Source organism: Diabrotica undecimpunctata, chromosome 9 (assembly GCF_040954645.1).
Source record: "Diabrotica undecimpunctata isolate CICGRU chromosome 9, icDiaUnde3, whole genome shotgun sequence".
Classification (NCBI taxonomy): Eukaryota; Metazoa; Arthropoda; class Insecta; order Coleoptera; family Chrysomelidae; genus Diabrotica; species Diabrotica undecimpunctata.
Window position 1 is genome coordinate 45219876 of NC_092811.1, and position 12328 is coordinate 45232203.

General features: G+C 32.7%; 2 protein-coding genes across 3 annotated transcripts in view; one reads left to right on the forward strand and one right to left on the reverse strand.

The window, feature by feature from the left end:
* LOC140450060 (glucose dehydrogenase [FAD, quinone]-like) overlaps positions 1 to 1971 on the reverse strand; it is a 367487-nt gene extending 365516 nt beyond the window's left edge. Inside the window, exon 1 of the mRNA XM_072543487.1 lies at positions 1848 to 1971. Coding sequence (XP_072399588.1) covers positions 1848 to 1929 — 82 coding nt within the window. The 5' untranslated portion in view covers positions 1930 to 1971. The remainder of the gene's footprint in view (positions 1 to 1847) is intronic.
* Positions 1 to 12328, forward strand: part of LOC140450061 (proton-coupled amino acid transporter-like protein pathetic) — a 527271-nt gene that overhangs the window by 240689 nt on the left and 274254 nt on the right. The window lies entirely within an intron of this gene.

Here is a 12328-nt window from a genome sequence, read left to right on the forward strand (position 1 = left end):
TTATAAAAAATACACAATAATTTTTATATAAATTATCAAGTGTTGAATTTAATTCAAATAATATTTTATTAAGTATTAACATAAATAGTTTACTTACAAATGTGCCATTAGATACGACGTTGAATACAATTAAGACAAAATTAGAGAGTGATGATACATTGGCAACTAGAACAAGACTAAATATATCAGCTATAATGAAGTTATTGACAATACCTATTTTCAACTAAATAATGAATTCTATAAACAGCTTTCTGATTCTATAAAAAGCGAGGTTCCTACAGCCTCTGCCGTTTCTCGCATTTCTACCGCCATCATTTTCTGTCCATCGATTCGTATTCTTTGATGGCTCTATCTCTATCATTATGTGCCGTACATTTTTTTCCCAGGCAACTGAAGGCCTTCCTCTTCCTTGTTGTGGTATGTAATTTAAAGCTTTCTTTGGCCATCTATCTTCATTCATTCGCTTCACGTGACCATACCACACTAGTTGTCTCGTTTCAATTCTGTCTACACTGGAATATACAATATTTGTCCTCCCTCTAATATTCCTGATATGATCTTTTTTGGATACACCACATGCTCTTCTTAGAAAAGTGATATCATTTTACTGTCTTTTTAAAGACGAACCACATGCTATGATTTTTTCTGACGGATATTAATGAGTCAGATAAAATTAAATTATTAGAAGAATTATTCACCAAGTAACAAAAAACAAAATTTGTTTAATTTATTAATGTTTGTATTTTAACAAGGATTTCCGAAGTGGAAATTGAAACGTTAATAAACTTATTTTAAACTTGAATTGTGGCTTATTCTCAATAAAATAGTAATTACTTTAAGATGCTACATGAAAATAGCTTCAGCATGATAAAGTAATATTAAATTTCAAAAAAATTAGCAGAATATTTAAACCTAAGAGGATACACACAAAAATATGGAGATCTCTGGGAGGAAAGTATAAAAATCAAATCGACCAAGTACTGATTCAGTTAAAGTGAAAATGATGGCTGCAGGAGGTTATGAACGCACAAGAAGTGGACTTGAGGTTAAACCAGATGCTAGTCAAGCCAAAATAAAGATGAAATTAGCTGAAGACAAAAACCGAAAGTAAAATAGAAGAAATATATACGATGTCAAAGCTCTTACTTAAGAAAAAACAATAAACAATAATAAACAATAAGGACCATCTTGTAGATAAAGGTAGACATGTTCATTCTGCCACATTTCTTCTTTTTTTTTTAGGGTGCCTTATCCAATTAGTGGATGATGGCGACAATTCTGGCATACTCCTCTTGGTCTTGTGTGGTTCTAAAGAGTACATGGTCATCGAGTTGTGTCCAATCCCTTATGTTTTTAAGCCATGAGTATTTCTTTCTTCCGATGATGCTCCATTTTCCTTCTATCTTCCCTGCCATAATAAGCTTTAAGAACTGGTACTTAGAATTTTGAAATATATGACCCAGATAAGCAGTTTTTTTCCTGTCCATTCGATTTAATACTTCAACATTTGTTGTGTGATATGTCCAGGGAATCTTAAGTAGTCTTCTAAATACCCACATTTCAAAGGCCTCCAATCGGTTCATCACATTGGCCTGGCCACTGCCACATATGTCGGACATCAAATGGAGTAGTAGCTCCATTTGTTGCTACTTAGCAAGACGGCTTCCCCGATAGGAAGACAATTAGTAGGAAGACCACGTAAACGATGGAATGACAACTTTCTGGAGGTACATTAAAAAAACAGACAGAGTCATATCTACAGAAAAAGAAGAAGAAAGAAAATATTGATTTTATGTCGCAATTAAATACAACTACTAAAAATGATAATAATAATTGGAAATGCTTACTTAAAGAAAGTGACACAATCAAATATATAGAACAAAGCCGAACATCACACATTCTAAATTCCGTTTTATTATCCAACCGCATATTGACCGAATTAGCGACTGTTGAACAGTGTTTAAAGCTGCTTTTTATATGTTTTTAGAAACAAAACTATTTCATGGATTTTGAATATATTTAAATATATTGAAACAAAATATTTTTCAATGTGCAATGAGCACCTTAAGGCTTCGTAAACAGCGTTGTTATCGATACCAGTATTAGTTCGGGTGATATGTTGTTAAATTTTCATCAAATTTAATATTTAAAAAAAGTCAGACCATGTTTAGTTGACCAATTTTAGTTGATTAACAAAAGTTGAATATATTATCTTGAATTCATTGTTGTTCATATTAGGTATTCAATTCTTTGCATTTATAGATCAACTTATTCTTCCACGAAATTTTTTTTAAGAACCTGCTAAATTTGTTAGACGAAGTGCTAAATAAAAGCAAAAAAAATCTATACGGTGACTTGAATGTTAATTACGCTATTGCTTGTACTACCCAATTATCCTTGGTCAATATATTCGAATCGTATGGTTTCACAATGCACGTTAATTCTCCTACAAGAATTAATTATTAAAACAACATCTACCATATTTATTATATTGTCTCAGATTTCTCATTCCTTGATGTACGCTCTACAATTCAGGCCTATCTGATTATAAAGCAGTATATACCAAGTTTAACACTTTTAACAAACCATCCTCAAAAACCCAACGCTTAGGCAGGTTTTTTTCCGCTCAGAACTTTCGTTAATTAAAAAATTTGTGCGTGACTTCTGAGTGTCACTTTCCCTGTGTTGACGTGCACTATAATTTCAGTAGTTTTTTAGATAGGCTTGTCTGTATTTTCAATAAGACATTTCCTTATCAGCATATCAGCCAATAATATGCGTTCACTACTGTACAACAAGAAATTTACCACCAACGTCTTTGTCACTATATATCAACAATAGCCCAGTCTGGTTAAAAAAAAAATCGAAAAAATTTTCGCAGATATCTGAAGCTTTTAAGACATAGCTAGGGGTTACTAGATGACGAATAGATGAAAAAGTACTGGTATTTTTACCTTTTTTTTGGTATTTGGGTTTGGGTTTTCTATTGTTTAAAAAAAGGCTGCCTGTGTTTTTTTAAACAATAATTTATGGTCACAATTTGATTTTTTGTCTTCTTCCCTTATATTTTACATAAACAATATTCATATCATTTTTTAATATCAAGAATATCTTTATTTTCCCGTTTTTTAAATTAAAATTGATAAACAATTTACGGAGATATTTGAAAAAAAACAGTTTTTTTGCAGTAGTTTATAAATTTTATTATTTTTTTTATTAACAAACTAAAATATTAATACATTATTAATACATTTTAACATCGAAGAATTACTGTCTTTTAAATTTGTGTGAAATTTCCCCCCGATCGGTCAAATAGTTTAAAAGTTATTTAATTTGTTTTTTCCTGAGGTAATTATTAAAGCTATTAAACTTGCTCTATTAATAATGCTAGACACATTTAGCAAATGTCATAGGATTCTTTAAGACTTAAACTATCTCAAAAGTTAAATGCATATTGCGTTTTCAACGAAATTATTTACAAAATAAACGTTTGAAAAAGGGGTATGTTTTGTACTTAAAAACAATTATAATAACTTGTATATTTTTCAAGCTACATACTTGTACGTACATCGTACAATCATTGGATAGCTGGTGAAAAACTCACATTAAAAAAAAAACCTTCCATGACCAATAGGAACGAAGTTAGCAACTATTTTTTTTTAAATCATATCTTGTTTGTTTATAAACATTAAGAAGTAAAATTTGCCCTAATTTTGAATGAAAATCTAAACTTTATATTATAACTTGTAGCTATAAAATTCATTCAATTTTTCGAAACTTGTAGCCCTTCGAAACGAAGGTACTTTCAGGAGTAGAGTCCAGGTAGGAAAGTGGAGAATAACTGTTTCATCTCGTTTTTTTTTTTTCGAGATCGGAACTTCAAATTGAAACACGTAGGAAAAATTTACATTATCTCGGCTTCCATTGCAGCTAGAAGTCTCTTTTTTATTAATCTGTGCTAGCTCGTCGAAATATGAATAACTACATAGTTTTCACTGGCCAGGAAATATGGGAAACCTCGGAAAAATTGAGTCCATTTGAAATTCACCGTAAAAACTTACTTTTTTTTTTCATTTGGCTGGAATAATTTTCACGCCCCCATCTCCCCCGGAAATTTCGGAAAATCCCAGAAAATCAACATAAATATAATTAATATAAGGAATATAATAATATAATGTGTAAAAAATTACCTGAAATTTAATTTATAAAATATGTACGTATTATTACATAATTGATATGAAATGAAAAAAAATAAAATGTCGTAATGTTTTATTATGAAATTTGCAATTTATTTAAATTTTGCAATAGATTGTGTATTTTATTATCTTATATTTTGTGATATTGACGATTAATGTAATTTAAGTAAATTTAAATTGTTAGTGTCATTTTTCTGATTTTTGTAACTTTATCCATAAAATTGTACAATTTTCAGTGAAAATAAAGTATATTCCTATTTTATTCTATAATTGAAACTGAATCAGCAGTTCAATGTAAAATAGGATCGACTGCGGTTGTGCGTGAATGTGTACAAAGTGTTGTTGTTTCGTTACAAGAAGATTTGAGAAAAATTATTAATAATATGAACAAAAGAAACGTCGTTTTTGGGAGAGGCAGTGGATTCTAAGCAGGAATAGACTGGGAACATCAGCAACGTTGTTGAAGGAACTAACATTAGTGGACGAAGAAAGGTACAGAAATCACTTAAGAATGTCTGAAGAAACAGTTAAAGAGCTGCTGTTGAAAGTGCAGGATGTCATATAAAAACAAAATACGCTGATGCGACAAGCAACCTCACCAAGACTAAAATTTTTTAAGATATTTAGCTACAGCAGATTCATTTGCAACGCTTGCTTGCATTTACCGAGTAACCAAAAATGCCATTTTAAATTTTCTGGGAAAAGTGTGTACAACAATATACGATGCGTTACAAGACCTTATTAAAGTAAGTATAAAAATAGTACTCATAGCCTGATAAGTACATCAGGCTATGAAGACGATGATTGTTCTGGTACCATGTTATTTGCTAACTTTGGTGATTTAGATGAATGATATGCAGAAGGTGAAAACGCTATTGATGGAGTTGTGTGATAATAATAGTCAGAAGATAAACGCACATGTGATGGAATTGTACAATCGGGCTGTCTCACTGATATGAGCTTTAATCGCTTTTGTCGTACTATATTTTAAATTTGTTCTTGGCACATGATTGCATCTTATAGAGGCATATGTCTCAGCTGGATAGCGATGTTTGGCAAATATGTCGAATTTATCATTAAAAATACTTTTATTTTTTGCACTACCTCATCAAGTTTATCAATTGCTGCGCTTATATTTCAAATATTATCATTTTCTGCTATTTTCCCCTTGAGACATTATTTGTTGTCTTTGATTACTTTGTAGTAGATGGATTATCAATTTTTGTGATATATCTTTCAACTGTGCAAGGTTGGCTAGAGATACCAAGCGGAGGCAACTTCAAAGTGTTCAAGAAAAAAAGAAAACTCAGTTCAAAAGCATTATCCACCGAAGAACTATTAAAAATCATCCAAAGTTATGACAAAAAAACCCCCTATGAAGCAAAAAAAAGTTTTTTCATCTTTGCTCATTTGAACTTGCTTGGAGAGGCAATGAGGCCGTAAACTGCAAGATGCACTTTTTCAAAAAAGAATTTTATGTTGTGGGAGAATTTACGGGCCGAATTGAATACAAGAGCATTTTTTCCAAAACACATCAAGGCGGTTCAAAAAGTTTGGCAAGTAGCAAATGGCTGGTAAGAAATTCATCACACGAACATTTATGCCCAGTTAGATTACTTATAAAATTAATGGAAAAAAGGAGACCAAATATTTTATCAGATAGACTCTTTCTACCGTTCACCCCAACTGGAAGGATGGATCTTGGTTCAAAAACTGTCCACTTGGAATCAACACCGTATCTAAGTGGACAAAAATGTCAGCTAAAAAAATTGGAATAGACACAAAAAAACATACAATAACAAACTGTTCTCAGAGGATACACTTCCATATACTCTTCCACATACTCTTCAGTTGTCAGCCTTGTTTAGGCAAGGTGTTTCTGAACAGGAGTTAATTAAAATTAACGGGTCGCTCAAATGCAAGCTCTCTTAAACCATATCTGCAGCTGGATTCTAGTCACCACCAGAAGTTGATCGAAAATCCCAGAACAACAAATGAAGATGGACCTTCGAGTTCCCAAATGCTACAGGTCAATAATACACAAAATTATGCTTTGGTAAAAAAGAATATGCAAACTACTATAGCTTATAATAATTGTACATTCAATATTGTTAACAAATAAATAATGATTGTTTCGTTGATTTGGTGCATTAATTGTCTAGTGAAATATCATTCGGGAGAAAATTATTTATCGGCAAAATTTTCTTTTGGTTTTATTCAAGTTTGTTGCCTTTTGGCAATTTTCGCTTATGAAATTTTGACAAAATGACTCGACTGACGTCTCGTGATCTAACTGTCAAAATTTTAATTCGCGAGAATGGCAGCTATGTACGCCGTTGCTTCCGCTTGGCGGCGCTAGTGTGGTTGGAGGTCAACACATTTTGACAATTCTTTGGAATTGTATGGTATTTTTGTTGTAATTATTGCGATTTCATAAATTATAGCAGAAAAATACGAATCTTGTACTATTTGCGACTAGAAAAAGAATTGAGGAGAAGAAATGCGAGAATTACTGGAAAACAGGAAGACGTTATCGAAAGGTAAACTATATTAATCATGATCTTAATGTTTCATTTCTTCATCTCAAACCAAATAGAAATATTTATATTGGTGTGAGTTTTATAGTGATATATTTGAAGAGCTTAATGTGAAACAATGACAAGCCACACATAAGTTCAAAAAGAGTTAGTGCTATGATCGGTTAAAGTAATAGTATAACAAGCCACTAAAAATTTATTTCAGCCCGTCGTTAATAGATGATGTGACAAACCTATGGTAACGGTGTTGCATAGATCTAGTTTGTCTTAGTATCTACTCGACATAATGACAAGCCACATCAAAATGGCGAACATGGGCGAAAGCGATTCAGATATTCCTGTGAGTTCTGACGATTCTGATAAGACAAATACTGAAGTTCAGTCGACATTCGATGACAGTGACCGTGATCCTGACTATGTACAATCTAGAAGTGACTCAAGTGATGAAAATACAGCGGTACGTAATTTTTTTGTTAAATGTGGCTTGTCATATTATTACCATTAAAGATTAAAGTATGATTGTTGTGGCTTGTGACATGGCTTGTTATATTATTGCATTTTGTTGTAGGATAATGAAAAAGGTCCGTCAAGAAAAAGGACAAAACCAAACACACCCGACAAAACTCCAACAAGTCGATGGAGACAAAACAATGAACACTGTTATTCAAGATCAAAAAGAAAAATTCGACGAAATTTAGGGCAACCATATGTAAGCGACAAAACGAAAAAAAATGTGCCTGGTCGAGAATTGGGACCACCTTGCAGTTGCACTAAGAAGTGTAGGGAAAAGCTTCAGGGCCACGAGAGCAATATTTTTAACGAATTCTGGAACCTCGGTTCATGGGAGTTACAAAATAGCTACTTATTCGGATGTATAGATATTGTTAAGAAGAAAAGGTCCTACCGAAAGAAGAAAAAACATCAAGAATCGCATAGAAAGAGCAATGCAGTCTACTCCATTAATGTTAATGGTGAAACTACACGTGTCTGTAAAACAGAATTTTTAAATATCCATGGACTTCAAGCTTCTAAGGGCAGAGTAAATAACATTGTTCACAAGAAGATAGAAGGAAATCTAGTGCCAGAAAGAGACAACAGAGGAAAGCATACAAACCGTGTGAACAAAATATCTGATTCTGAAATACTAAGTGTTAAAAACCACATACATTCGTTTCCAAGTATCAAAGTCACTACAGTCGACACAAGAACATGAATAAAGTTTATCTGGATCATAACATGAGTATAGCCAGTCTCTATTTGGATCGATATGTCCCTTGGTGTACAGAAATGGGAATTGAACCAGTCAAAGAGCATACTTACCGTAAAATATTTTGTACCGAGTATAATATTGGATTTAAGCTGCCAAAATCAGATACTTGCAAGACATGCGACGACATTAATATCCAAATAGAGTCAGCAAAATCAGAAAAAAATGATTATAGCGAATTAACAACAAGACTTAACTTGCACAAGTGTAAGGCTCAGGCAATGCAACAACTACTGAAGAGCGAAACAGCCCAGTCCAAAATTGATAACAGGACATGTGTTATATCGTTTGACTTGCAGCAAGCGTTACCGATTCCCAAATTAACCACTGGTCCTGCATTTTATTGCAGGAAAATCTGGATGTATAATCTAGGAATCCATGATTGTACGGAAGACGCTGGTCATATGTTTGTCTGGACGGAAAACATTGCAAAAAGAGGAAGTGATGAAATAGCATCAATACTCATAAAATTTCTAAGCTCAAAGATAGGTGAAGTAGAGCATCTCGTTTTCTTCACGGATAATTGTCCCGGGCAAAACAAAAACTGGCTTTTAATGTCTTTATGGTTCCAGCTAGTGAAGGAACAAAAGTTTAAGTCTATTACACACCATTTTTTAGTCAGCGGACACACTCACCTTCCCTCCGACAGGGATTTTGCTCTTATAGAAAAACGACATAGAAAGTCTGCTCCGCTTGTGTACTCTCCTGAGGAATGGCAAAAAATTATAAAAGAATCTAATAAAAAAAAGCCCTTCAACTTAACTGTTATGAAGCAGGAAGTTTTCCTCAATGTACAACCACTCTTAGAGAACATTAAAAAGAGTACTCGCACTGATGACCAGCAATCTTTGGATTTTTCCAATGTTTTTTCCTTTTTGTTCAGAAGTGATAACAGATAAGCATTTTACGTTAAACATTCTGTGAATGGTACCTACAACCCCGTTAGTGTTGTCAAGAAGGGACGTCCTAATGTGCTTACTGTATCTGCTTTAAAACAGAAGTATATTGAGCCCATTCGGATTGCAAAAAAGAAACTCGAAAATGTAAGATCATTATTACCCTACATACCTTCAGTGTATCATCCATTCTACAAGAGTTTACAAGAGGATGTCAGCCCTGATGTTGCTGATGAGGTCGCCGAGTTGGTTGATTAAATAAGATTTTGGGTACTTATCATTAATGTAATAATGTAACAAGCCACATTTTTTTTAAATAAAGACTGTTTTTATCCCAACTTTGGAGTAATTTTATTAATATTGTTATAAATATAGTTCCATAGCGCAACATGCACCCACATATCGTCCCTCGTATGGTAAAGTAACGAATCTGCAAAATTGAAATTTTACAGGAGAGCTAAAAAACATTTCAAGTTATTGTGAAAAATAGGGATATTAACCTAAATAAACGACATTTTTGTATTAGATTTTATAAATGTGCCTTTATATAATTAACTTAATCTAAAATTCAATATCCTTTATCAAAGCAAAAAAACGCAGATTCGTTAGTTATCTTTTGCAAAATTATTCCTTAGTCCAATATACTTAGGCTAATGTAAAGTATTGAATATACTTTAGTATTTATATTAAGCACCATTTCCTACAATTAATTTAAAGCTTATATGCGAAAAAATTGATATACTTCACATAATAATAACATAGGTACTAACTACTAATAATAATTTTTATTGACAGCTACTAGGACACAATACGAAATAAAAAATATGAAAATAAAACCATGACCAAACACAAAACTCAAAAATTACAACAAAAAGCAATATTATATTGTGTCGTCATATTCAGATTCTTCTGAAATATCTGGTTCAGGCAGAGTATCCCTTATAAGAGTTTGGGTAGGAAGGCTTTCATAAAATCCATGGTATGCACATAGAATCTGTAGATCTTCGCATAACTTTTTCAGGTCTGTATTTGGCAATGGAAATGGGGAGGTGATTAGTATAAGGCGTAGCTGGTTTGAAGTTTGATGGACGACCTCGTTGTAATTTAAGTACATATTTGACAGAGTGTGTCGTTTCTTCATAGTTTGTTTTAACGAATACGGCATTTAGATCTGTCTTTTTGTACATAAACCAAACTGATTTTCTAAACGGTAGACTTGTATTACTGTTGTCTTCACCACGAAAATTACATTTATCTGGACAAAAATCCATAAATTCTTGGTGCACTAAAGGGTTAACTTCAAATTGGTGAGGTTTATTGCGAGCTGTTCTTATAACTCGAGCCCAACCTTCTGTTGTGTACACTGGTACGTTCTTAGCTTTTTGCTCAATTTTAGCGTGCATTGAATCACATTCCATTTGACTGTGTCCCGGTTCAAAAAATCTATGGTCAATTTGTTTTATATTTGGTTGCTCTTTAAGGCTATGCATACAGACGACTATAATAAACCTAAAATTTTTCTGTTGGCCCCCACAACTGTCAGACATCATTCGCATATACTCTACCGTAGGTCGTGCCATTACATACTTAAAAATGCATGTTGAAATTTCAACACTTCCACGTCGTTCTTCCGTTTCGTCCCAAACATAACAAGTTGCACTTGCATCTTTAAGATTATTAATTGTCATGTTATAAACTGTAAGTTTTCTAACATAAAAGAAGGGGCCACTAGGTCCTTTCGGAGTAGAGAGAACAGCTTGAAGATCTGACTGAAAAGCTACAATATTGTTTTGCTCTTTGGCAATTTTTTTATCATTGTGTCTTAGTTTTCGAGCAGCTTCTTTCCGATTGCATTGTTCTTTATAAGATTCTTCATCATTCTCGTCATATTTAGCACGTTCTTCATTGGCAATGCAAACTTTACTAAAAGTAAACTACTAAAGTGACTAATTCCCCGAGAGTTGGTTTAATTTACTCATGGGTGTGGTTTAGTTTACATTTTTTACAGTCCGTCCAGTAATATAAAAATATTAATTCTCTTTCTAGTAATTCGCGAATGTGCAATATTCGTAATTTTGGACGTGTAGAACTTAATAAATCCCAACGGTAAACTTACGAATCTAATTATTCGTAAGTTCACTGTTGCAAAAGTTGAAAGACAAGCACATACGTTACTTTTAACCAGTTAATTATGAGTTTAATATTGAAGATACATATTCAATACTTTAACAGACTGTAAATCTAGTTATAATATGTAATCCTAACTGGTTAATGCAATTTCGTGAATTTCGCAGATTCGCTACTTTACCATACATGGGACGATATCTAAATTAAAACAACAAAAGTTGTTACTGGATTTTATAATATTATTTTTAACATTCAAAGTCAAATATCTCACTTTTGCCTTTTTGAGGCTTGCCATTGTTTCACATTAAGCTCTTCATTTGTATTTGGGTTTGAACCAATACAGTCATATAACTAAAATATGGTAATTTTAGCTACCTACCATACATTGAATACAATTTTGTACTGCCTTAAAACAAAACTCATTATAAATCATCACTTTTGATATATGTATGAAAGATATTGTGTCGCTGCCAGAAGTTCATTGCTTTGCATGTCCAGAAACTGATTAAGTATTCTATATTATATTATAGGTTATGATCAAAATAATAATTTCCGACATGACATTGTGGACTGTTCTGTTGGAGAATCAATATCAAATCAAACATTTTACGGTCACTAATGTGGATTTCACTACTCCTCAGAAGTTTCTCTAATAGATTTCGTCGACAGAAATAACTACTTTCTATGTATTTATAAGTTAGCAGAAGGAATGAGAATGTGTGTCGCAGTCCACAGAAAAGGCTACAGTATGATGCAAAATAATTGTTTGTTAGCTATTGGTCAATCAATAACAGATGAATATCATTTTTACCGAGCGCAAGTCAATAGTGAAATGACCAAAGCACTTACATACAATGTAAAACTGGTCCTCTTCATGGATGGAAGTATAACTGAAGCTTTATGTGAATGTATTGGTGGCAAGCGATACAGAGCAGTGTGAAAACATGATGCTGTTGCGATGTTTTACTAAACCTAAAAGATCTTGGTAAATGATACATAAAAGATAACTGCACTGAATAAAAGCAAGTTTGGCATATGCCAAAAAAAAAGGAGACTTGAAGTATCGCCAAAGAAAACCGAACAAATAAATTTTATAGTTCCAGTGTGCAATGTGCAAAAAAAGGAAAAGACAAACTTATGTTATGATCCAAGACCACAACAATATACAAATATGCCTAATTTTAATGATAGTGTAAACAGTGCAACATATTGGAGTAAACAAAAGTCATAGCTATCCGTGCCTATGAGGAGGCAACTACTAACCATTTCATTAGCTGTGGATTTTTCATTTCATTGAACCATCCT